The sequence below is a fragment of the Oreochromis niloticus genome, linkage group LG16 (genome assembly GCF_001858045.2).
Source record: "Oreochromis niloticus isolate F11D_XX linkage group LG16, O_niloticus_UMD_NMBU, whole genome shotgun sequence".
Taxonomy (NCBI): Eukaryota; Metazoa; Chordata; class Actinopteri; order Cichliformes; family Cichlidae; genus Oreochromis; species Oreochromis niloticus.
This window is the reverse complement of record NC_031987.2, coordinates 22305376-22332577: the sequence shown is the minus strand read 5'-3', so window position 1 is coordinate 22332577 and position 27202 is coordinate 22305376. Positions and strand designations below refer to the sequence as shown.

At 41.1% G+C, this 27202-nt stretch overlaps 1 protein-coding gene across 7 annotated transcripts; it reads left to right on the top strand.

Annotated features, from left to right (window-relative positions):
- The first annotated feature begins 255 nt into the window (after positions 1 to 255).
- abi3bpa (ABI family, member 3 (NESH) binding protein a) lies at positions 256 to 26878 on the top strand. 7 transcript variants are annotated; one of them, XM_019353425.2, is made up of 23 exons: positions 256 to 577; positions 6102 to 6281; positions 6392 to 6460; positions 6552 to 6684; positions 8082 to 8272; positions 8713 to 8756; positions 9500 to 9557; positions 10511 to 10573; positions 11002 to 11109; positions 12768 to 14624; positions 15059 to 15136; positions 15532 to 15714; positions 16254 to 16319; positions 20105 to 20167; positions 21217 to 21339; positions 21690 to 21779; positions 21890 to 22099; positions 22528 to 22633; positions 23221 to 23300; positions 23872 to 23901; positions 24001 to 24159; positions 24769 to 24891; positions 24976 to 26878. In XM_019353425.2, the coding sequence occupies exons 1-23, from the start codon at positions 481 to 483 to the stop codon at positions 25089 to 25091; spliced, it is 4227 nt and encodes a 1408-aa protein (XP_019208970.1). In that variant the 5' UTR covers positions 256 to 480; the 3' UTR covers positions 25092 to 26878. The 7 variants fall into 7 exon arrangements, with proteins under 7 accessions (XP_019208970.1, XP_019208969.1, XP_019208971.1 ...); XM_019353424.2 differs by having other exon boundaries at positions 16251 to 16319; XM_019353426.2 differs by lacking the exon at positions 16254 to 16319.
- The last annotated feature ends 324 nt before the right edge of the window (positions 26879 to 27202 follow it).

The following is a 27202-nucleotide window of genomic DNA, read 5'->3' as shown; positions in this document are numbered from 1 at the left end:
TAGAGGTCTTGAAAAGATTTACAGTGACGAGGTAACAAATGGAGAAATGGGAACACAACATAATGATCTAAGAAAAGAAAACAAGGCTGTAGAGGGTGGGTGGCTTGGAGAAAACCTCCTCTCCATTTGCAGGGAAAGTGTGAAAATGAGAGGGTGCAGGGGGAAAGGAGAGATGGGGCAGCAGGAGGAGAGTGGGTGGGTCTTGTTCCATCTGTCCCCTCCCTCTGATCCAGAGGTATAGATGGTGCACGAGCAGCCTGCTGCATCCAGAAGTCCAATCTAGGGAACAGCACTAGTCCCAAGAACCAGCAGCTCAGACAAGTATCCAGCCACTTGGACACGTCTAGCCCGATTCCTGCAGCAGGCACTTCACTCAACCACCTGTTGCCAAATCACTGAAAGCATTTGTTTGACTCACTCGTGGTGTGAGATCTCTGAGATCATTCAGATCACTGCAGATCTGAGAGCCGACATCAGCAGATGATGAGGATGCAGCGGCACTCGCACATCTTTCCAGCCCTTATCCTTGCGGTCTTCATCTTTAGGATAGCTCTGTCTGGTCCTTCTGTGGTCAGAGGTAGGTGGTCTTTGCATTTGTCTTACTGTCTTGCGCTTAAAAATCAGCGACGGGGAAAACTACTGATTGCATTACAAGTGAGGTATTTGTTACATATTTTAATGAGTGGTCATTGTGGGTTTTCTTCATTGTAGTTCTCCTTCTATAGTTTAAGATCCATGCAAGTGAAAATGACTGTAACTCTTTCTGTGTTAGTTGGACTGTTGTCTTTTTCCAATTGCATGCTGAGAAAGGCTTAGAAAGACAATTTGATTTTGTTAGGAAGATGGATATTTGTTTCAAGGATGAATGACAGAAGGACTTATAACAATACTGAGTCAACCTCTCACTGCAAATCACCCTAAGTGATAGATACTCCTGTTTAAAGTGCCATGATAGTTTTTGAATAACAATTAAAGAAACTAACAAAAAAGGGTGAAGCTGATAAGTGATAAATTAGTTAAGAGTTTTAAAATGCTGTTGAACCCTAGCTCTAGATTGGGAACATAAATCAACCTGTCATGTAAACTGATTAGATGCTGTGTGTGCCTTTTTTAGGTCTGTGGTTTGTCCACATTCTTAATATAATGTGTCCAAGTTTGGGGTGATGGTTACACTTGTAGAAAAACTAAGCACATCTCAGTAGTGCAGAAATTGCCCAGTTACTTGCATACATTGTCCCTGGCAAAAGATTTTTTTAAATTAATTTTTTCTCATTAGAGGATTATTACCAGCCTCCCTGAAGACACCACTTAAAATTAAATATATACAAACTCTTCAGATTTAAAAAACCTGCTGATAAAAATATTTTTGCTAAAGTGCTTCCACTCTGACATCTACAAAAATCAGTTTGAGGTCTCCAACTCGTCAACACCACCCCGTGTATTGAGTCTTATGTCTGATTGGATTCTTGCAACATTCTTGGAAAAACACGCAAATGTTTTACATGTTATGTAATTATCCAGAAACCAAAGTACACACACAAAGTAAAGCAACAACTTTGAGTCCGTGCTTCATAGCCTTGATGTATTTTGTGACTAAAACTTGGGTGAAGATTTGGATGGTACTAAAAGTGATTTGGGGTGAGAGGGCTGGAGTTGGTGAAAAAAAGGGGCTGCTTCCAGTGTGTAATCTGCTCACTGAAGTTGGCTTACAGACAAATCTCAGTGTGCAGCTTTGGCAGCTAGATGAAAGGGGCTGTGTGTATTGATGCTATGGGAAGAGAGGGGTAAATGTCTGTATCGCTGTTCTGCTTGGACCAAAGATAAAACCTGGTTTGCTGCAAAATTAGTTTGCTTTATTGTCTGACAGATAGAGCAAAATATATGGATGTCAGTCTACTTTCCAGTGCTTTTAATTCTTAGTTATGCATTTGTGCTCTTAAACATTTTTTCCATCTGTATCTGAACGAGTGAAATCTCTGCTAATGCTAAAATTATTTACCACTATCCCACTCGAGGACAATATATTGTATAGGATGCTAACTGCAGCTGTGCCAGACCAAACATGGCCTGGTGCCATGTGGAGATTAATGAGAGAGAAATATGGCAGGAGAGAGGAAAGTGGACGAGATTCGAAGACAAGACAGATGAATTCAAAGCACTTTAGGAAGTTAAAAAGAAGATGGAAAGATGGCTGTTGAGTCATGCAGGATGGCAGAGATGGAGAAAAGGCGGTGAAGGACGAGATGGAGCAATGCCATAGGAACAAGGGAAAACAGCTGTTCCTTGCAGTTGAATCTGACAGGGGGGGATATTAAATGTGAGCGCGGCGAGACCTGCATGGAAGCCAAAGTTGGGGTAAAAAGCAGGAGTCAAATTCCAGGCACAATGATCTGCTGCTAGGCCGCAAGGTACGGTCTCCTGCTGATTGACAGTGGATATTCTCTGGGCTGAATTACGCTGGTCTGGAGTGATTCTCATTAGAGCCATTATAGGTCAGTTTTTCAAACCCCTGCTGCTTTGGCTGGCACAGGGCTCTGAGAAATGTTAACACTCCATTTTGTTAAATGAAAGTGACTGTTGTACCAAGCTCCATAAAACATCTGTCTGTCCTCACAGGAAAAGGAAGCCAAGTCTCTCTACGTCTTTACTTCCAGGACAGAAACCTGAGAGGCCAAAATACTCTACACCAGATTAGAGCATATTGGGAAGGATAACATGTTTGTCTATATAGTTAATGTGGGCTTCAGAGCAATAATCATAAGCATTGTATTGAAATTTGGTTAGCTGTGGTGTTCGGCTGCTCCGACTCAAGACAAACTAACATGAAACCACTGTTCTGTGTCACTTCCATCCACCAAAACTACCACATTAATTCAAACAAAGAGAGCAACATTTCTTTTCCATTGCATTTTGAAAACAAAACAAGCCTCGTAGCCTCCTTCAGATTTGTTTTAATGGGGAGGTTGTGTTGGGTTTTGCATCTGTATTTATCATCCATTGGTTCTCAAATCAGCATGAGTGGAAAAATCAGTCTATTTGTTCTCATTTAGTACAATCTACTACATCAAGAGAGGGCTGCTCATGGTGAAGATTTGTGGTTTGATCATGTCAGACATTTAATCATAATGTTTTAAAGCCAACAAGCCACATGTTATGCAAATCCATGTCGCAATGTTTAATTTTAATGACCAAACATAAAAATATCACGTTGCACTCAGGTTGAAACTTAGGAGAGCAACTGACAACCCAATTAACCTACTCTCTTCACTGCAGGATCATCCATCAGTGATCCAACACGGCCTCTCTGCAGAGCCAAGATTAAGTTTCCCATTTGAGGGTGTTTCTCTATATCCAGCCAGCAGGATTACGTTGTCTTGATATCGGTCCAGGGTGACTACGAGCCGAATTGTTTGTTGTGTGATGTGGCAAAGTTTATTGCATAATCCGACAAGTTTATTGGCCAACTCCCAGTGTTATGATTGATGTGCTTATACAGTATTCAGTGATGAATGGGCTTCACCCCCCAGTGCGTGTTTGTGTGTGTGTGCAACATACAGATGAAACTGATTAAAACAGGTTGGCAGAGTAGCAGTTTTTTTAAACAGTTTTCTTTCATTCTTTTTGCAATTATGACATTTTCTCTTCTTCTCAGCATTGATCGTTATCGTTTTCAGACTCTTATCCTTCCTCAGAACATGGATTTTTCTTTTTAACATCACGATCTTTTCTTCAACGTTTCCTTAAGTCTTTCTGCCATAATCTCCACCATACTCCTAGCTGGTGTAGCATGCTCTGCGTGTGTTGGTCTGCTCCTTCAGCTAAGGCAAACTAATCACTGCTCGCTGAAGTGAAATACCTACTGGCGTACCAGCACAGAAATGATACTTTAACACTCTAGGATATTACCAAGAGATTTACTCAGTGCTGGATTAATCAACATCGGGTTAACTTATTTGGCAAAAGGTTCATGTTCATACAAAAGTCCCACTCTCCTGCTTTAATATGGACCGATTATGTGACTCTTATTATTGATCCCCTGGGCAGAGCTGCAAAAGCTCCTCCAGCCCGCTTATGTAACAGGTCACAGATCTAAACAGGAAAAAATGAATTTGTTGTTTTAGTTCCCTTTTTTGACCCTCCTTTTGGCCTGTTCAGTACTCCCTCCTTGGTTATTAGGGGTGAGATTTTAATTTCAGCTCTGAACTCTTCTAGGTGCATCTGAGAACACTAATGTCTCACACTGTTTGACATTAAATGGTCCATAACTTGCCAGCTCTCTGTGTGATGATGGTTTGCGCTGATTTAAGAGAAGCACAGGTAATGATGGTCTGCTGTATTCAGAGCTTATGAGTGGCTGTCCTGTGTCCCGCCCCCCTCTGCTTTATTCGGGCTACACCCTTGCCTAAATCAAAACAAGTATTTTACAGCAGCAAACGTAAAAGTAAAAGTAAAAGTTACATTTCATGTGTAAAAACAGCTTGAACATCAGTGCGTTTCCTTTTCACTGTACTTGATTTATTGTCAGCACTTTGACTGGATTCATTCCTAAACCTTTATTCATTTTTCTCTGGAAATACAGATAAGCCTTAACAGTGTGTAAGCGTTGCATGGGCCAGATGACCGGGCTTTGGGCAGGTTGTCATGGGGCAGATTCGATGTTTGCTTGTTCTGGAGTTTAAAATGCGTTGCCAGAAGTTTCCTAATATTTTATGCACTCTGAGCCCATCTCCCCCTGCGCCAGTTTCTTGTTTTTATCGGAAATACTGATGTGAGAATCGAAATAAATGCAGATTTGATAGGAAACACATCGCTGGAAAAGCATAAGGGTATTTTTCAAATCCAGGGCTTCCCCCTCTTTCACTGTCAGTGTCTCTTTTGGCGTTTGGCTGCTTCCTGGCAGTATTCCTCCTGCAAAGTTCCACTATTTCATTCAGCACTGAAATATGAGCCAAGGACATGTGCTGTGGAGACTATGATACAAGTGGTAATCCAAGCAGAAAGTCCATTGTTTCAAACCTTGTAGACTACGAGCAATTTAGTGCATGTAGGCTCATTTGTGAGATCCACTGCAAAAACATATTTAAAGATGCAGAGGATAACGTCACTGAATTAAAGCAGACTGGCAGCCTTTCCATCATTATGCTCACAGCGTATTATCCAAGTGTGCACTGGTTTTTTTGCTTTACATGTGCATCAGGCAGGATCAGTCACACTCCCAGAGCAGCTGCACTTGTCTCAGTTCTCTGATGTTTATTAGTATTCCTATTGTAAATTGGCTAATTGTTAGCATTCCTAGTTATTGGCTAGTGTGATGGGCCACATGAGAGAGGTAAATAATGAGAAAAGGTAAACAAACTTTTCCACATATTGTGTTTGAAGACACGGAGATTTCCTTTTCCACTGACTTTATGATGACGCCAACTTTTTCATGAATTTATGACACCATTTAATATAGATAAGCAGATTGTTTTAAAGTCAACACAGATCATTTTCCATGGGACGTGTCAACCCCGAAGGTTTGTTCTAGGTCACCATGAAAATACAGCCATGGTATGCATTCTGGGGAAGCTCTCCTCCTCTCTAGTGCCTGTTCTCATCTAACATTTGTCCTAACTGACTTGGACTGTATTCTTTGTGTTTGCCAGTTTTCATTTCAATACAAGCATGTTCCAGCTATGCTGATCTTCTTTTTGATATCTGAAATGATCAAAGATTGGATATGCACTGTTGTTTTTAAAAGCCGCTTCAGAGCACTTCAAAGTCCTTGATCACTGCAACAAGCTGCAACAAGCTGCAGTATATACAGTTTATGATGTTTGTAGTTTGCAGAAAACAATAATGTTCTTATCAATTTGGAAAGCAAGCAGACGTCTGCCTGCTTATGAAATCACAACTATTGGCTTGTACCTCGGTTGAACTTCAACCAGACAAATGTCTGCTTTTACTGTACTTACTACTTTGTTGCTTTTGAAGTAGTGGACAGCAGAAAAGTCTGAGAAGGTGTAGGTACTGAAAATGACAGTTTTTGGACCCTTTGCAGAATAAAATAAATAAATAAATAAAATAAAATAAAATGCATAAATCTTATGCTGCTTCCTCAGTGAGACGCCAAAACATGAAAGTCCGCATCAGCACCACAGGAGACACCATTGTGATGAAGTTCTTGCGTCCCAACACTGACACCAGGCTGGAGGGATACATCCTGGGATACGGTGGCAGCATGTTCTCCAAACAGTTCATTCAGCTGCCAGAAGATGGACAACCATATGAGACAGAGTTTGGTAAGAAAGCCTGGTGATGTGCCCTGCAGGACCAGGTGTTTATCAATACATTGTGTTTGCTGCTGAGGCTCAGAGGAAATATAACCTGCAGTTTGTTCTTCTGCTTTTAGATGCTGAGCCCAAGTACCTCATAGCTGTCCAGCCTATTCCTGCTAACGAGGTGAAGAAGCAGTGCACAGGTATATCTGCTTAAAGCAAAAGAAGTTATCACCAATGTGACTTGCTGTAAGTGTTTTTTGCACATTTAGTAAGATGCAAACCTTTTCTCAGGTAAAGTGGAATTGCAGAAGCCGCTGCACCTGGTCATTGGGTCGGTGACGCCCACCTCAGTTCTTCTGTCCTGGGGGACGCTGCTGAAAACCCCTTATGAAGGCAACGTCATGAATGACTGTCTAGAGGATGGGTGAGTTTAAATGTGTCATTGCGCAAAGCAGGTTTTTCTTTAAAAAATGAGACAGAATCGTTAGACCTTTATGGACACAGTGAAGCTTATTCTTTGTCTGGCTTTCATTTAGGAGATAAACATGTGTTGGAACAGCTCTCTGTGACTTTGGTAATATAAACACAATATAATGTTAATATCTTGTCGTTTAGTTTTGTTGAATGTTTATATCATGTGGACATCAGAAATATCCATATTTGGGAGGTATTAGTTGGAGTGATTTTAAAAATGTGTTAAGTTTGCCAGTTCACAGGCTTTGAAGACAGAAAAAGTAGATGTTTTTAAGCAAATTGGAGCAATCAGTTGAGCTTTGTGCAGTTATTGCTATCAATCCCACTGACCCACCCCCTCAGAGGTGAATGAGGGCATTTGTTATTCTAAGGATATAATATGCACCTGTCCCTTTTCCCATTTGCAATATATTTACTGCTTACCGGTGACATAGCTGTCACTGCAGCCAAACGAGACTAAATGCTCATACTTTTTTCCTAAAGTACCAGTCTAGTGTTTTGAGATTTTTTTGTGCCAATGCTGTACTGTTGTTACGATGAGCTCAGTAACAGCTGGTGGAATAAATCTTTCTCTGTCCAATCTCTATCCTCACACACACACACACACACACACACACACACACACACACACACACACACACACACACACACACACACACACATTTGCTGCAGAGAGTCTGGAATAAGTGCATAAACAGTAAATGAGTCCCTGAAGCCTCTCATGTTACTTAGCAGTGGATCCAGGGCAGCCTGTGCACACAGGTGTTTAGGAGTCAACCCACACAACAGTGTGACACAGATTTTGTTTGATGAAGTACTACTTTTTTTTTAAGTGACGGTTCTGTTGTTTGCAACAAATCTTCCAGTGGTTAAATATTATTTTCATATGTGTGTCTTATATAAAGATTAATAACCATGTGTTTGTTGGTTCTGTTAAAGGAAAGAAACTAAGTTGTGCCACAGACTCAAGTCAAGTCAAATCACGACCTCACTGTGCAGTTCAGATGATGGCAGTGATACACAGCAATAAATTTGATTGAACCATTTTCAGAGGGATTTCTGATTTTGACTTTTAAGAAGATGGGTTCAAGGCGCCCCGTGTAGCCGAGGGAAATCCAAGAGAAATGGAAACGTGGCATGGAAAGATTCATTTGTCACTTTGTTTAATAAAACGGAATTAATTGACAGCATTGTTAGCACATGAGGTTTCGCTAAAGAGAAAATGAAAAAAGATTACGACAGTAGCATCGTATTCTTCTTGTACTTCTTGCATCATGCCTCCAGATGTGCTCATTAGTGGATGCATTGTGTGTGAGTTGTTCTGTCTATTCTGTGTCTTGTTCTCAGACACTACACAGTGCGTTACCGTGAGAAGAACAGGAGGTGGAACTACCAGACCTGTCCAACAAGCGATACAGTCATTGACAAACTGAAGCCAAACACAGTCTATGAGTTTGGTGTCCAGCCAAACTCCAAGGATGGCACCGGTATGTGGAGCAGGCCGGTTGTTCACAACATCAGCCTGCCAGGAATTGAAGGCAAGTTTGACTTCTTTGCTTAGCCGTAATATCACCTTCTGTAGCAAATACCTCAAATCTGACTATAATTATTTTAACATCCTAATAAAAACATGGATTGACAGGTAGTGCTAGGAAAAAGGTAGAAATTGCTGGGACAAATGCAACAACTCATTTTCACACAAGAACAGTGTCGTAAGAATCTGGTTGAGAGCAGGTTAAAGACAATTCAGCATTCAGTCTGACATGTGCAATCCCAAAATCTGCTCTGTTAAAGACTAGAGGATTTCAGGGCTGCAGTGCATGTGTAGATAGGGCTTCAGTCTTTACCGATTATGTGAGCATGACAAGGCTACACTGCAGTATTGCATTTCCAGTTACTGAATCGAACCATTTTTTTCTTTTACATTCTTTCTTCCACTGAAGTCACTTATTTACTGATTCTTCTCTTGTGTTTCTAGAGAAGGTCATCAGGAAAATCTTTAGGCCTCCAGTCAGCCCTCCGGTATGTAATGGATACAGCCAGTTTGTTATTGAAACAAACCTAAATATTCAGTGTTTTATTCTATTATTATGTGGATACACGTGCTACTAGAGGTCGAATATGCTCAGTATTGCAGTAAACAAGTGTATGTAATGAAATGGCACAGGTATACTTCCATTTATCAAAGAAAACAAAAAGAAACTGGCTGTGCATTTGGAACGGGCAATCTGCTTTAGAGTCCTTGTACACTTTGGTGAGCTTATGCTATTCTCAGGGTTGTTTGCCTCATTAATTTTCCATCCAACTGCTGAATGGAAACGGCATCGATGCAGCCAGGACTGAGAGAGCAGTCAAGCCAAAGAGAGCAGTCTGCAGCTACAGCTAACTTGAGTGGGGATTAAAAAAAAAGAAGATGAGTTGGAGGCACAAGGGAGGAGGGATAATAATGCTGAAAAGAGTTCAGAGAAGAAAAGTGGCACAAATTTTCTAACAGCGCAGCTCTGCTCTGTCATGCCGACCTCATAAAACAGCACAGCTGTTGAGATTTAGCCTCAGGACTTGCCCTTAAAGGAAAGCTTTGAATAACAAGAGTCTCACTAGGGACTTTACCAACTTGACATGGTGTAAAGAGGCTATAGGTTATAGGTTATGCAACAAAGGAAAAGACATGGTACAGCCCAAATACTAATTCTTTTCACCTGTTATGATAGTCATAGACTAACACCCACTTTTTCTTCATGTCTTTTTTGCCTTTCACCCATCAGAAACCTGTACCTTCAGGTCCACATTCCCTGCCCTTATTTCCTCACCCCGCTTCCTCAGGTAAGCAAACAAAGAGACACTGCTGAGTTGAATTTGATACAGAAGGCAGAATCTATTGCTGCTTAGAGATCTCTGTTTGAATTCCTTTCCACTGACCCCTACCTTAAGATTTAACACTGGAAATATTAATAAAGCCATAATTTATTGTTCTGCAGACAGGATTTCCCCATATACCTCCAGCTTCTAAAATAATTTTACTTAGCTGGACATGCAAAGTACAGTTTTTAACAGTACTCAGCACTGTAGTGTATTCCAAACACCTACAAAAACTTTCCACGGGTTTTCCATCTCTTCTAGCTCTTCTGTCTCTTCAAGTAATGCCTGAGTGACTCAATAAAGTTATGAAGAATTTTCTGTGGGGGTGATATCATCCGTTGGACTTTGTGTTCCTTAAAGTGATTTGTCTTTAATGTGATTATATGTTTGAGGTTGTTGTCATACCACAGGATGAATTAATCTCTCTGATAATAAACAAGATACTCAAATGCTTAACACAATTCCACTGAATCCAAAAAGATTAGTTTGGATTTGGTAAATCAACTATTTGTACTTTCTAAAGCAATTATGATGGTGTTGTTAGGCGGTGTACAGTAATGTCAAAAGGGTTGCTATTCGCTTCTACATTTTAAAAGACGGTAAAGAGCATTAATACGACAGAGGGATGAAACGTCAGCATTGCATTTACAAATTGTTTCTGTTGACATCAAAATCAATTAATGCACATTTGAATTATTTCCTGATTTTAGCCTTCAGATACCACGTTTGACATTGGAGGACTAAACCAGCGCTAAACATTTTTGTGCAAAACATTTAGTGAACTGACTCTTTCAAAACACATTTTGCTGTTCTTAAATGACTGACTAATCATGATCATTTACCGCTTTTCAGAAGTGAAAATGAAGCCATTGTAAGTTTTCTCTCCTTGACTTTAATCTCTGCTTTGTCCTTGTCAGTCCAAAACAAGACCAGGGGCAGACTGCCCCTCTCCAGGAACATAGCCCCACAGACGACTCTTGGTAATGATTTTTGTGACCTAAAATTGAGTTCAGAGGTCAGAAAGATCTCTGGACCTCATGTCTGACACTGACTTCTTTATCACTGTCGTGAAAGCTAATTTTTATTATACAAACAATATTGCCCTGTACATTCTACAGCAGGGGTCCCCAATCCCAGTCCGCGAGGGCCGGTGTCCCTGCAGGTTTTAGATCTCACCCTGGGTCAACACACCTGAATCACATGATTAGTTCATTACCAGACCTCTGGAGAACTTCAAGACATGTTGAGAAGGTAATTTATCCATTTAAATCAGCTGTGATGGATCAAGGACACATCTAAAACCTGCAGGACACCGGCTCTTGTGGACTGGGATTGGGGACCCCTGTTCTACAGGATGTAGACCCATACCTTTTCTCTTGCTTATACTAACGTACACTATTTTTCTTAGCTCCAACCACAACCACAACCACAACCACAACCAAAACCACAACTACTACTAAGGAAACCCTGTCTACTCCTGGACCTGCACCTGCTGTGATCAACAAACAGCCAATTGGTAAACAGAGAATCATGGTTCTTTTTGAACAGCTTCATGGCTCTCATTTCAGCTGTGTAAAATGATGGACTAAATTGCACTAGTTGCATGAGCAGCTGTTTGGGTTGCAATAATGTGGGTGATCTTGGATGCATGGGATTTTAGGAAAACAACAAAGCTTGCATAGATTGTTGATGATGTTCTCAGGGTTCAGTTGTTGAAAGTTAGTTGAACAAGCCTGCAAGCCAAAATGATTTTATATTCCTGAGACATTAGTGACTTTTAATGAGCTCTGAGAACCTCATTAACTGCTGCTCATTCAAAAAAATTGATTTCAGGCATATCACACAGATTCCAAATTATATCTCAGATATATCCACTGTATTTTATTTTATTTTTTGTATTTCCATGTCTAGCATTTTTTTTGTTGGTATGTTAAACTCTTTATTTTTATTTCAGGATTTACAGTGTGGTTATTACCATTTTTGGATGATTAGAGGCTTTTGCTTTTAATGCAGTGGAGTTGGTGGCAGTGGAAATCTGCATGAATAAACTGCATGATGGAATTGTTTCTCTTCTTCCAACAGGAACTTCAACAAACTATGTTATTCCTTTTACTTCCCTGTATTTCACTGTCGTCTGTCCCCCCTCTTTTACATTTATCTTCTCAAACACAGGGATCTGCAGAAACACAGTGCTGGATATGTATTTTGAAACCATGAAGGTAGACACTGAAACACAAAATGGAATATAGTCAGTTCCTCTAGTAAATGGAGTTCATTCCAAAATTTTGGCCATGTACGCCACCATAGTTTAAAATTGGATAAAATTAATCTGTTACTGAAGTTGTGCTCTTGTAGCTTTAATTCAAGGGGCTAACTATAATTCGAAATTACATCCATTTTCTACACAGCTCCCTGTGTTTTCAGGATATGCCAAATGTTAATGGGAGCAGTACAGAGCAAAAGAGCAGAGACTTAGGTGTATGACCAAATAACTGTTTTTTGTTGTTTGTTTTGTTTAAATCCATGAATCAAAGCTGAACGGCATTAACATCACTGTTTGTGCTGAGATCCACTGAGGTGGTGTATTGATTTAAAGCTGTGAAAATGGTTTAAGTACATGGTACTTAAAATGAAATGATGAAATGACTGATTCTTTTTGGGGGGGATACGTCCTAACATTTAACTTTAAAACAATACTATTGTTTTCTTCGTTTCCTTCTCTTATTTTTTGACTTCCTCTTTTTCTTCATTCTCGTTCATTGATGGGAACATCTCATTAGATTGAACAACCAGGTTAGAATGGTCTATCAAACTTCCACACTAAGTCATCATAACCAGTGAATTTAGATGCTCATCACACTTAACCACAATAGCCTTTCCTGTCATAACACATAATACCTGCACAAGCTCTATCTGCCATTGAAATGGCACTTGGCCTATGAGACAAACATAGGGCAGTGTTGCTTGTTTTTTTTCAATAATTGCTCTGAGTAGCACATCAGTGGGTCTAAACTGTTGGCTCTCTTGCTTTTATGTCTTTCCTGGATGATGAAAAAAATATATATGTATATATTTTTTTTACATTTTGTAAATGGAACAGAAGATTATATTTGAAATTTTACAGTACACAACTGTGGCTTCATGGCCATCTTTTCTTTTTCTCACATAACCCAGGAGGAGGAGACCTCTCCAGATCTGAGGTCCCATTAACTCCCAAGCTCCATCCTTTACTACATATAACAACCACCATGGTACCTGTGCCAGTAGTCCAGGCAAATGTGGAGAATCATGGAGGGCATGTACAACCTCAACCTAACTTGAAGCTCCAGCATCAGTATTCAGTACTACCAAAGCCCAAACCCCAACAGTCTCAAGTGAAGCCCAGAGTTAATGCTCAACGTCCAAAGCCCCATGACCAAACTGTGACACAACCCCACAGAACCTCCCAGCCCAAAATCCAGACGCAACCACAACCCCGGACAACACCCCAGTCCATAATTCAGATCCAACCACAACCCCACACAACACCCCAATTCGAAGTCCAAACCAAACCAAAACTCCACACAACACCCCAGTCGAAAATTCAGACACAACCCCACACAACACCCCAATTCATAGTCCAAACCAAACCACAACCCCACACAATGCCCCAGTCCAAAATTCAAATGCAACCACAACCCCACACAACACCCCAATTCAAAGTCCAAACCAAACCACAACCCCACACAACACCCCAGTCGAAAATTCAGTTGCAACCACAACCCCACACAACACCCCAATTCAAAGTCCAAACCAAACCACAACCCCACACAACACCCCAGTCGAAAATTCAGTTGCAACCACAACCCCACACAACACCCCAATTCAAAGTCCAAACCAAACCACAACCCCACACAATGCCCCAGTCCAAAATTCAAATGCAACCACAACCCCACACAACACCCCAATTCATAGTCCAAACCAAACCACAACCCCACACAACACCCCGGTCGAAAATTCAGTTGCAACCACAACCCCACACAACACCCCAGCAGAAAGTCCCGATCCAACTACAACCCCACACAACAGCCCGTACTAAGCTCCATGCACAGCCAAAACCCCTATCAACAGCCCAGCCTATATTTCAAACAAAACCTCAACTGCAAATCCAAACAACAGTCCAGCCCAAACTCCACACCCAACCTCAACAACACCTGGCAGTATCCCAGCCTACAGAGCATACCCATCCCCATTCACTGCCTCAGACAAAACCAAAACCCCAATCACATCTTCAAACCACACCACATCTTGAATCAGAACCACAGCCTCAGCCAACACCCTACACCAAACACCAGGGCCAACCTCTAACACAAGAGCAACATAAGACCCAGACACAGCCTCAGAGACAAGATCAACCAAGTTCCCAAACTACTCCTGTGTCATCCATTCAGCCCACTTATCCAACACCCCAGCACATTCCCTATACCAAGAAAAGACCACTAAAGACTCATACTCAACCTCAACCTCATCCACAAAATAAATCTCCAAATTCACCACATAAACAAAAACAGATTAAACCAAAGACACCACAACAACAGCCAGGTGTAAGTACCAAGCCCAATTCTGGAATCCAACCAGCATCAAAACCAAGCATAATTTCTTCCCATTCCAAACCCTCAACACAACCCAAACCCAAGAACCAGACCAAGCCCCAACCACTCTCTCAACCAATAAGGCAGCCCAAGCTTCACCCATCAACTCAACTGAAAAAGCTTCCAAAAAGTCCTTCAAAGCCAATAATTAGGGATAAGCAAAACTCTACACCAAAAATTCTGCCACAGTTAAAATTACAACCTCCAAAAAATACCCAGGACCATGTTGTACCTCAACCCATTACCAAGCCACAGTTTCCTTCAAAGGCCCAGTCACAACGTAAACCTAACCCCCAACTTCCATCTAAGCCCCAACCTAAACCTCAAGCTGGGCTTCAGCCTCATTCCAGGACCTACTCTGATCCCACCAAGGTCACCTCAAAGCAGGCAGTCCGTACGGGTAAAGACCCTACTTTTCAATCCACAATTTGTAATCCGCAATTTAAGCATTAAAACCTTAGCTATTAATTGTTATTATTTAATTTTTAATGGGGGCATAAGTTTAGAATTAGTTTATGAAGAAACTGTTTTAAAGAAAGAGTTCTACATCTCTTATCTCAGAAGTAGCTAGAATGTATCTTTTAGTAAGCTACATATTTTGATGGTAATCCATACCTTAGTTAAACCCAAGAGGATGACTGAATGACATGTGTATGAGTTAATTCTTAAATATCATGATCACAACAACTTTTGTCAATGCATTCATTTTTGAAACCAACAATTGGCAAATAGTAGTAGGGTAAGCCCCCTTTAAAAAAAAAAAACAACTAAAAAACTAAAACTATGTTCACAAGCATCTTATACCAGATATAAAGTGAGTTTTCTTTCACACAGCTCCTAGTCCACAAGAAGAGGGCAAGCCTCTACCAAGACCTGCCCTGGCTACAGAGAAGGCTGGTAGATACAATCATGGTAAACACCATGACAAGTTTGTCCCATTACCATCTCTGCTTTTTTGTCAAGCCACACAGAGAATGGTGCTTTGAGTTGTATTTCAAACCATTTGACAATGTCACTGCTTCCCCATCTCCATCTCCATCCAATCACCCCACACACCCTGTCCTGTTGTTGTTCCTGTCTCCATGTGTGGCTCCATCTTCAGTGCAGCACACTTCACCTCACCCCTGCCCATTCGCAAACCAATTAGTCTGGCTAGCTTTGGATCTCATTTATGGCACTCTGTCATTTCATCCAGTGTCTGCTCCTCTGCATTCTTTTTCACGTACATGCTTTACCATTTATCCCAACTAGGTCAAACCTTCCAGCTCCCAACTAACTAACTTCCAGTTGCCTCTCTACTCATCTAGGTCCTGGTGTTCTCGAGTCCTCTGAAGTTCCTCGTTCTCCCATTAGCTCATCTGTTCCTACAGCAGGAAGAAACACCACCCTGCATCGCACATGGGTTCCTTCTCATTCCACTAATCATGTTGCCAGACCATTCTCACCATCCAGGACAGTCACTTCCTCTCACAGTTCCAGCACACCTGGCGGTAATGGAGTACTCACTTTCCCTTCACTTATTTCTTTTTCCAAGCAGCTACCTCAGGTTATTACCTTCTCTTAGCACGCTTACACACACTACAGCTACAGAAGACAAACAAACTCATGACTAGTGATTTTAGCTACACGATATGTGGTGAGAGCATACCGTAGTCAATCAATTTTGTCCTCTCCACATTCTGCCACATGTGCTTGGTGTGTATTTAACACTTTTACCATGAGCAGCAGTGGCGTCTATGGTGTAAGGATCGTTAACATGATTCACGGTCCCTCTCCCTGGCCAGGTGGGAAGTCTGGCCACAGCACTGGCCAGGACACATCACATTTTACACCACCAATGCCAAGCCAAGTGCTGTGCCGACAGCACAGCCACCACAGTCCTTCTTTCTCTTTCTGTATCTCTTTCTCTTTTAAACATACGCTCCTGTTCACTACCCAGATATCTTGGCTTTCTTCTTATTTGGTACTGGTATGTTTTTCCTCAGTGGCACAAAACATTATATAACAGACCTTTCTCTCCCTCCAGCAGCCAGTGGGGCGCATCATAGGGGCAATACTCTTCCTAGACGTAAGGTGTGGCCCAAAGAAAAACCCGGTAAAGACAAACCAAGATAATTGCCTTCCAGTGTTCCTAACTCACTAACCTCAGAGGCACTGTCACGCCCCATCCCACTTCATCACACTGATCTGTGCTTTTTGTCACAATGCACTTCCGCTCTGTGACTTTCAGCTTACCCGTCAATGTGACACGGTCTGTGTTGTCCAATGTGTCCAGTCCCAGAGGCTTTCACTTGACTGAGACTGAAGCCACATATTATGAAATCTATTATACAACTGTCTTCATATTATCAAGTCTACAGCACATATGGACTGGTTTACGTTAGTCTGAGAGTGCTAGCTGGGAAAGGTGAATGTGGGTTGCCCCTTTTTTTGGTGATTCACATTGTTTCCATTCTGCCAGGCAGGCTCAGTTAATTAGAATAATTGAATCCATCTCAAATAGTAATGCAAACCACGTCTGGACCGCATGTATTAATGGTGGCGCTCTGCTCACTCCTTGTTGTCGGGAGTTGTGTAGAGCGGTTCAATGCTTCAGTCCCATGTCACAGCTGTTATGTGTTATTTCTGGAAACTTGGACAGTTTCAGAGGTCTTCAAGGAGTCGCAAGGCTCTCTGGAAGCAACTCTACAAAAAAAGGGACATTTATTTTGCCTGCTGCTCTGCTCATCTAAGTAGAAATCTCCCACTGACTTTGTTTAAAGGACAGCATCTACACATAGTTCACCTTCCTGCCTTTATAAAGTAACTAAGTTGTTCATGTTGATATCAAAAGCTTTGCATACTACACTAGCAGCTGGTACAGAGTGTGTGCTTTTAATGAAACTAAGAATTAGAGCGTGTCCACAATAGCTTTATAGAGCCGAGTTTCACACTGGCACTTAAACTTGAAATTGTTTTTGAAAGCTGTGCTTATAGTTGGATGCACGTGTCCGTTATTGAATCACATCCATGAAACCCATGAAATCTGAGTGTGTGTTGCAAAAGTAATAACCCCGGTGTTGTGAGACGCTGGTATGTACTTCACTGGGAATATTTGTCTGGCCTGACCGTAAATCTTGGTGTTTTGGTTGCATATATTTTCACATTCTAACCTCAAAGAAGATAAAGTTATCTGACAGAAACCAGCGCTCACACCGCTGTTGCTGTTTTAAATCACAGATCTGAGTCAGATGTTTTTGGCATATTACAGGCTCAATGTGGTGTTTTAGTGGTTTTATTGTGAAACATCAAACCAAACTCACCTGCTGTAGAAACTGTAGAGCAGCTCTCATCATGTCATACACTTTGCAGACATATTCTTGACTTTCCACTTTACACCTTGATGGCTCATTTCTTGTTCAGTTAACCATGACAGCGCCGTCAGAGCTGTCAGTTCTTCATATTACACATACCCAATCGACATAATTTGTGATTTTATGAGCTATTTTTGGTAATAGTTGGACAACTATAGTCATTGTAAAAACAAAATATGCCCTCTTTCAGTTCCAGGATTTTATGTGTCAGGAAAAACCTGGTACAAGCCAATTTCTAATAGTCCTGAAATACAACCTCAGATGAACAACAACACATGGCATATTACACTGTGTCATTATTAATTTAACAGAAACTGTGCCAAAATTCAGAAGCAGTTTGCGAAATACTAACTGCATAATTTAGTAGCTTGCAGAATCACCTTTAGCAGTAGTAAGTTACTGTAGGAAGTAATCATTTCCTGTATGACTTGTAAGTTGTAGAAGTTTGTCCTGCTCTTCTTTACAACATTACTTCAGTCCATTGAGGTTTGCAGGCATTGGTTTATGAGGAGGTTGAGGTCTGGACTTTGACTAGGTCATTGCATTGTTGTAGATTTCCTGCCGTGTTTGGTATCATTGTCCTGTTGCATGAACCAGTTTTGCCCAAGCTTTAACTGTTGGACAGGTGGCCTCATATTTGACTCTATAATACTTTGGTATGCAGAGGAGTCCAGGTGTGGCTGCAAAACAAGCCCAAATCATCACCTCTCCACCACCATGCCTGACAGTTGGTATCAGCTGATTGTGCTGCCATGTTCTTTTTAAAGAGTTATTTTCCGGCAACCTTTTGGAACCAGTCACATTTGTTCAGTCTTTTTTTAATTGTACTATCATGGACTTTAACATTTAACATGTTAACCAAGACCTGTAGAGGTGCTCAGCTCTTTGGTTTTTTGCAGTTTATCTAAGCATTGCACGGTCTGACCTTGCGCTGTATTTGCTGGGACATCTACTCCTGGGAAGATTGGCCAGTGTTTGGAATCTTTTCTACTATTGAATAATTTTTCTCCTTGTAGAGTAATGGAATTCACATTATTTGGAAATGGCCTTATAATCCAGCCTGCAAACCACTAAAATGTCTGCTTTTATGGAGGCGCACATATGCTGATGATCAGTTAATCAAGTGAATATGATTAGCAGCACTGGGCTGCCACTGGCCCTCTTAATTCCTATGGAACCAGTAAGGGTGTACTTAGTTTTTTACACACTGGGTTTTGTTAAATAAATCATGACATGGTCTAATATGTCATATGTTGTTGTACTGAAATAATCTTAAAACCTTCTAAGGACCAGATTATTTTTCATTATGTCCTTATATGTAAAATCTTAGAATTGATGAAAGTGTACTTTCTTTTTACCATGGCTGTACACTACATGTGAGTCAGATGTCCTCCTAGATTATATTTTCAGTGTTAATCATATTGATTCAGTTTGTTTTGCCTCGCTGATTCATACTGACCATGGAGAAGTCAACTCCAGACAAACCCAAATTAAATGTTTTTTTGGCCTCTATATATAGACAATTATTTTTTTATCTTGTTGCCAGAGCGACCATTAATGAATATCCAAGATAAGAGATGACAAATGGCTCTGGAAATGAAACACAAACTTTAAAGCAGGTTTTCTTTAAAGAAGTCAAATATGAAACACGTAAAGGCATTTTTATGTGTCAAGCCTCCCAGAGTTTCTCTACCTCCTCTGTGATACAACGACATTAATCAAGGATGATTTTGCTTTTTGCAAAAGCATAAAGTCAGAGCAGAATCTTCCCGATAAGAAAACTGAGTTTGACAGTTTGTAGCTGAGGTGTTTTCGTTACAGAACCTTACACTTCTTTGTGATCACTTATCCAAAACCACAAAAGCCAGTTCATTCCTCGTGTTCATTTAAGCAGCTCAGACTGAAATGATGCGATACTGATTTCACTGTTTGGTCCGATTGTTACTATTATTATTATTTATTTATTTTGCATTCTTTGTGGAACATTTTTATGGTCGATCAACATCAAATCCCAAACATTTTTCTAGTGGAAATGAGTCAAAAAATGCTTCATTACCCCAGAATTTGGCCTGCCTTGGTTTAAGTATTGGCTTTATTTTTTTCGTTTCCTCACTTCTCAGTTCTGTAGATTTTAGGATGAGTGGTTCAAACTTTTATTTCCAGTTTTCACACCGACTTTACATAAGCTACAGTTCGTGGTACTCCTCTGTGGCAGGATTTTACCAAGGAGCTTTTAGGCATGTCACATGCAACCTGTCTGGCTGCTGCATTGTTGCTTTTATTATGTTTATGTTGTATTATGTGTCTGTGCTCTTTTTATTTTCTTTTAGTGCAAGTATTTCTGCGTACGTCTGCTCTGATCCATCTCCCCTTTGAAATTTGACATTCTTCATTATTTTTGCACTCTTACATTAATCAACAATTGTTTTCAGTTTAGTATCTGTTCTCCAGTGCTGACCACATTCTGCTTTGCTTCTCTTGTGAATTTTATTCTGAAAGAGACTCTGTTTCCCACAATTCCTTGCAGTTCTGCGTCCCTCTGTTTCTGGCAACAAGAAGCCCAACCTGGTGGGAAAGCCTAGCAGTCATGGTGAGGGCAACAGATGAGTGAATGCAACTGCACCTCACCCAGTGTACACACACACACACACACACACACACACACACACACACACACACACACACACACATTCAGAGTCTCCCGAGTGTTAAAAAAGAGTATGGCAGAAAAATAATTCTATTCAAGTTTAAGTACTAGTTTGTCATAGGTAAACAAGCTGATGTTTTTCTAACATATCAAGTTTTGAGTTAGAGGGAGAGGTTCTGGAAGACCGTTTCGTCCAGTCTTTATGTCTTTATCCTGCGTTTCATGCTGAGCAGACAGATATCAGTCTTTTTATCTGTCAGTACGAACATCTCCAAATCTGTTTCCAAAGATATCCAAACTATTGCTTTAAACTTCTTCCAGAGTGCCAAAGTTTGAAGTCTGCTTAACTGCTACATCTCCTGCACGAGCATCACTTGCTATCCTCTCTTCCCTGTAAAATAATCTCTTGTTCAGTGTCTGCGTAATGCTTTCAGAACTAAATTTCAATAGGCTTGCAAGTGTGAAAGCATTTTTTTAAAGTACACTTTTTCCTGCTACACCCACCATATGTTTTACTTAAATTCATGATTTTTATTTTTTATTTTTCTGAGTCAGTCACAGCTGTTATGCTTTTATGTCCTTTACAGTTTGAGAACCACCATCTTAAGCCATCTATTATATTACTAACGCACAAAACTGCAATTATGCTGTATTCATCTCACCTTTTACATCTCAGCTGTCTCCCTGCTTAGTTTCTCTCACCGATTTCATATAAATGCACTTATGAGCATTAAGTAAGTGTTTTTGTGTGCATGTGAGTGCATCTGGGCACCCTCGGTCTCAGCAGTATGCATTCTGGCAGCGCTCTTTCCCCTTTAAAGAACACTAGAGAGATTACTCGACGATCAATCTCTGAACTTTCAGCAGCCAGGAAAAGGCCACTGAGTTGCTCGGTGAGGATGGCCAGAGCAGATGGATTGCAACTGTGTGTGACTGTGAGTCAGACAATGAGGGAGAAGAACTGAACTCTTCTCCTGCTGTTTTGTCCTCAGATAAACTCATGGATCTGAAACAAGGAGAAAAGGCGTCTATCTTGAAGCCGTTCCCGCTGGTCACAGCCAGACCCAAGCAACAGCCCAAACAGCAGACGACCACCACAGCCCCTGCGCTAAACAGTACGAGCAGCACATTTTTGCAGTGTTTCTTCTGAGGAACATCATCACATGCATGCAAAATCACCTCCCTATAAAAGGATAGAGACTGAATGAGCTTTGCAGACATTGCGTTAACAAAGACAATGCGTCGGTGATGCAGCTGGCAGATGTGTATAGTGGGGAGATAAAGAGAAAAGCAAACTTAAAAAGCAGCAAGAAGCAGACAAAGAGTCTGAATGCAGGCCAGAGCAGGTGCTGGGCTAGCTGGTCACTGACCTGGGCCAAAGCTGTAAAACTAAAAGAGGGAGAGCTGCCAGGGACTCCTGGCTCATCAAACTAACCCCATCTCCTCTAAACTGTTTCCTTTCCAGCCAGCCGTTTTGACATATATGAAAACTCCTCCATATTCAGGCCCCTGCCTAAGTCAGAGGTAGACAGCATGGGCAACCCGCGCTTTATAGGTAAGATTTTAAAGTATTTGTCGTCAATGATTTAATCAGTTCTCTAGCAGCACCAATTAGGGTCTTAATGTGACATGAATAAAATAAATTCTTAACATACCCACATACAGCTCCCCACGTCATCTACAAGACGGATAAGCCGCCAGAAGAGCCGTGCTCTATCACCTCCTCCCTTGCTTACTTCCCCGATGAGGAAGGCAGCGATCAGAATGTGACCGGTCCTCCCCGCCTACCTCCATCCAACCTCACTGTGGTCACCGTGGAAGGTTGCCCGTCCTTTGTCATTCTTGACTGGCAGAAAACCGACAACGAAACCAGAGGTATGCAGAGAAAAGGCTGACATTTACGAATGACTGGACGGAGGTTGAAACTGCCTCCCGGTGGCCTGAGTTGTTTGAGTTGGCTGGATTTCATTATAGTTGTTTGCAAGTCTTGATTAAGAGTTTAGGTTGACTAAGTTGTAATCTCTTTTTATTAACCACGTGTGGCCTTGTGGATATTACCCTAGATCATTCTATAAAATATTAAGATGGTTTCTTAAGCTGTCTTATAAAGACGTGCAACAAGTGAATCCAAGGTCTGCGTCCAGTGACACATCACAACAACAAAAAGACGTGCTCTGCCTCCGGTTCTCATGTGTCTCTTATTAAGATATGTCACTGTTTTCGGAACGATTTCATGAATAGATGGAGGTGAAATGTTTTGATAAAAAGCACTACGTGAGTTCTCCCTTTCCTCTTTTTCTCAGAGTATGAAGTTGTGTCCACCACCACAGGCCCGAACGGAAGGGAGACGTCAGTACTGACAACCAACCAGACCCACACAGCTGTGGAGAATCTCAAACCAGAGAGCAGGTCCGCACCCCACAGACGTCCTGATATAATCCTTAATCTCGTTTGGGATCGAACACCAGATTTGTTCATATAAATCTGTAGATGAACAAATACAGCCCGGCTGAACTAAAATGACTGACTGCATTAATAAAGTTCACCGCTGATGGTATTAAGAAAGGCGTATTAAATTGCACTGAAGTGCTCCGAGTTTGCGTCACTTAAAGTTAATTCCAGATTCTCCTGAACTCCTGCGCTCGTGCAGTGAGTCACATTTGGTTTTGCTCACACAAAATGGCCAAAGTGACACCAAAAAAAAACAAGACAAAAAACTGAGGAAATCTGGGTGGAGTGGGTCACTGAGTTTTCAATTAGATCTCAGCATCTGGAGTCTCAAGGCTCACCAGAACCCTCCCTGGGGCTGGGTTTGCTGCATGAACAATTGCCAGCACATCTGAGCACACCAGAGCACACCACGTGGAAGAACCATCAGCTCTGTGTGTGTTATTCTAAGTGTGAACCCAAACTCAGCTGTCAAACACTGCTGTTTATTTTCATCTTTCAGCGTATAATTATTATTATTGTTGCCCTTAATATGCATTTCTTTTCAGTTATGAATTCACAGTAACACCGAGGAATGAGCTGGGAACGGGACCCTCCTCCGATCCTGTAACTTTTAGCACAGAGTCAGGCAAGTTTTACAGACCATCTAATGCAGGTCAAATCCACCATAAACCCTCACAGAAGAAACTCATTACTTGCATGTAAATGCCACTGTACATGTTACTTTCCAAGCTGTGATTAGCATTAATTCTCTTGTACTATTAGGCGGTTGCTAGTCTAATCATTTCAGCATGGCACTGGGGAGCAAGCTGATTAAGGATCAAATCTTGAGTCTTGTCAAGCTCACCAGATGTCCTCTGAGGCTCATTTCTAACACATCATGCACCTGGTGATCACAGCGTTAAGCTGAATTTGCTCCATCCATTAAGCAGCTGAAATGTGTCCTCGCATTGATCAGCTCTTATGTTTTTAATTCAAAATGACAACGCAGAGGGCTGAGTGGTTAGCTTAATTGGCCTCCTGCCCTTCTGCAATCAAAGCCCATCCTGTTGGGGTTGTACACTGTAAATAATATGCTAGACACTCTGATGCAAGTCTGGATTTGTTTAACACAGTGTTTCAGGACATCTCATGGCTGCCTGTTATATCTGAAATGTCTTAATGATGTTGTTCATTACAACTTTCCCTCCTGTCTGCAGCGGACCCTCGAGTGAGCGAGTATGTTTCAGGTGATTTGTTTCCCCCCTCTCTTCACAATATTTTAGCCAGCTCGACAAGTCGTGAATCAATATTTCAGATTCTCTTGATATTTTGAACAAACCCCACAGGCAAAGATGCCATCTGGACTCAGTTTCCGTTTAAATCTGATGCCTACTCTGAATGCAATGGAAAGCAGTTCGTGAAGAGAACCTGGTACCGAAAGTTTGTGGGCATCCAGCTCTGCAACTCCTTAAGATACAAGATCTACCTGAGCGATTCTCTCAATGGTAATTACGCAAACAAATCAGTGAACAGGAACAGCCACAAGCACATTACAAATCACTTGCAAACACAATGTTATCCTTAACAGGCTTGACTGGACAGCAGTACAGCCTTTTCTTTATCGTAAAAGCATAAAATTGGCCTCAACACCTAATTATTGATTTTTTTTTTTAATTTAATGTGTCTGTTAATAAATTTGAAGCAGTAGATTAGATTAGTTTAAAAGTTGATGCATGGAAATGAAACGTTTCCTCATAATTCTAAGAGGACATTGACTTGGGAGCTGAACAGGAGCTGTTTGTATGACTGTGTAATGAGAAAAGGTGAACCAAAACTGATTTCCAAAAAAAACCCAGCAATAAATGTGAAACAAGAAATGGAAATAATGTAAAAGAAAGTAGTACTGTCTATATCCAAGAAAACATGTATGGAACATGAAAAAGCTCAAAAGATTCGATCTGCAAAGCGTCTTAGCATCGCACACCACTCAAACACCAAAGAAGAGAACGATGGTTCACATGCTTCTCTTGGTTCTTTCAAATTCATTTGCAATGAACTGGGAGTTAACTCGTTATGCGGTAACTAAACAATGACTTCTGTTCTCCCCACTGTAGGGAAGTTTTACAACATAGGGGATCAGACGGGATACGGCGAGGACCACTGTCAGTTTGTGGATTCTTTCTTGGATGGCAGGACTGGCAGCCATTTTCTGGCTGACCAGCTTCCAAGCAGACAAGGTATTTTGGTTAGCTGTAAACAACCGCTGATTATTTAATGCCTTGAATTTAGCAGAGTCTCATCTTTCCTCCGTTTGTTGCCAGGCTTCTACAGAGCACTGAGACAAGAGCCCGTTTCCTTTGGAGAGATCGGAGGAAAGTCGCACGCGACTTACGTAGGCTGGTATGAGTGTGGCACGCCCATACCTGGAAAGTGGTAAGGACCCACAGGACTGTCCAGGAGGATGGACTTATCATGGACTGAGTAGTGAGGAAGAAGATGGACATCAAAGACGCCTGAGTGAACCTGAAGGGAGGTGGGCTTTTCTTTCGTGGACTCTGTAGACGGCTCTATCTGTTTAAAATCACACTTCTGTCCTGGACGTGGACTTCTACAGAACTATTAGGCGTCACAAAACTCTCTAGAGTGCATTTCTTGATCAAAAATGTCCCTAGGGACAAAAGAATGCAGAAGTTGGAGTGATCCAAAATGTTGAACATACAATTAATCACAATGGAAAATGTTGGGAAGCTGGCTCCCAAAGTGTAATAACTTGATATAAAGTATGATAATATTTATCAAGAATATTGAATTGTGTGTGTTCGGGCTTTTGAGATAAACTAAAAACACGTGCCCAGTATTTGTATTGAGTGCCCGCACTGGTCATGTGTATACAGACAGGTGCCAATCATATGTTCATTGTACAGGTGGACTGTAAAATACACAAACACACAGAGATGCAGAAGTGACCTTCTGCTGGCTCTAAGGGATTATTAACAGTTGCAGTTTGCACAGTATTAAACATCTGCTCATATATGTATATGGTGTCAAATACAGTTTATTAAGTGTCTGACAGATGGTGGCACATTTCAGGTAAAAGAGAATAATCAGTGGTTCAGGCCAGCATTTCTATGGGAGCATTTAGAAACGAGGCTTGATGCCATTAATGTCACCTTGTCCTGTATTTTACAGAGTAAAAATATAATACGAGCTTCAAAGTGGAAACTCCACAAGTAGAATGTGTTCTCTAGTCTTAGCTGTGCAAAAGGTTATTCGATGCATTGTGTATAATTCCAGCAACCGAAACGAAGGAACAGAAGATGCCAACCTTTTATTCTTATTGGCAAACAGACAGAGAAAGTCGGCATAGTTAGGGATATTATCTCCCTCGAGCACCACAGACTGACTGATGTGTGTGTAAATATATATATTATAGAGACATGGCTGAATAAATGGCATTAAAAAAAGACTTTAGATTTGCAATTAAACCATTAACTCATTATGAGAGTGTTCAAGTGAGGTCAAAGGTAAGAGAGCGTAAGTTGTTTTGTCATAGAGGTAAATGTATCCTGGGGTCTCACCCCCTGCTGGCTAACAGAAAAAAGTGCAGCCTAAAAGCACTAACACGTTGGCTTCACTTTCAGAGCCGGAAGCTCCTTACATCTTTTATGTACAGTCTTTACTTAGCACAAAAAAGTAATATAAAGGAGAAACATCTGACCTGTTACTTTCAAGCACCTTTAAATCCCACAAATCAACAGGTTATGTGATTTAACTTGTACAAAAATATATAAATTTAAAAAAAAGATAAGACCATTCACAATTTAAGGTTATGTGTACAGTTAACTACACCGTAACAGGTTGTAACAAGTCATTGCCTCTCAACCTGAGAAGACTGAAGTAAAGTTACCAGTCCTATCGGGAAATGGTCTGGTATAATATATATGTTACATATATGTATGTATCTTTGTAATAAATGTGCAAACCAATGAAAACAGTTGTTTCTTTTTGCAGACTTGATGAATTTCAATCCCTTGCTTTTTCTTGTTAAATGAATGCTAATGCATTACGCTTTAAATGGCGTGATCTTGCCAGCCCTCTTTCAGTAAGAAAGCAACTCATTGCAACATCAGCTTTGCACACATGAGCACGCTTGGCATCATTGCTATAACAGAGGCACACACAAAACCCTAACACTGTGCTATCAATAACTGCGGATCATTTACAGTGGACAAAGACATCTAGAAAGCAATCTCCTCTGGCACGCAGCAGGTGGTGAGAAATATTACACACCCTTGTCTAAATGTTATTAGCTCGGTGCGCTCAGTTCCTCTCACTCGCTGAGACAGTTTGACATGAAAGGCTAACCACATCCCACATGCAGGAAAATGAAATGGGAATACCAGCATTACCACGGTTTTCCAAATCCGGGCAGGGGAGAAGAATAAGAGACGAGCCAAACTTAAGAGAGACATGAACTCATAAAAACCACAGACAGTCAGTGTGTTGAAGAAAAGACTGCAAGACATCACAGGACCAAGAGTACCACAA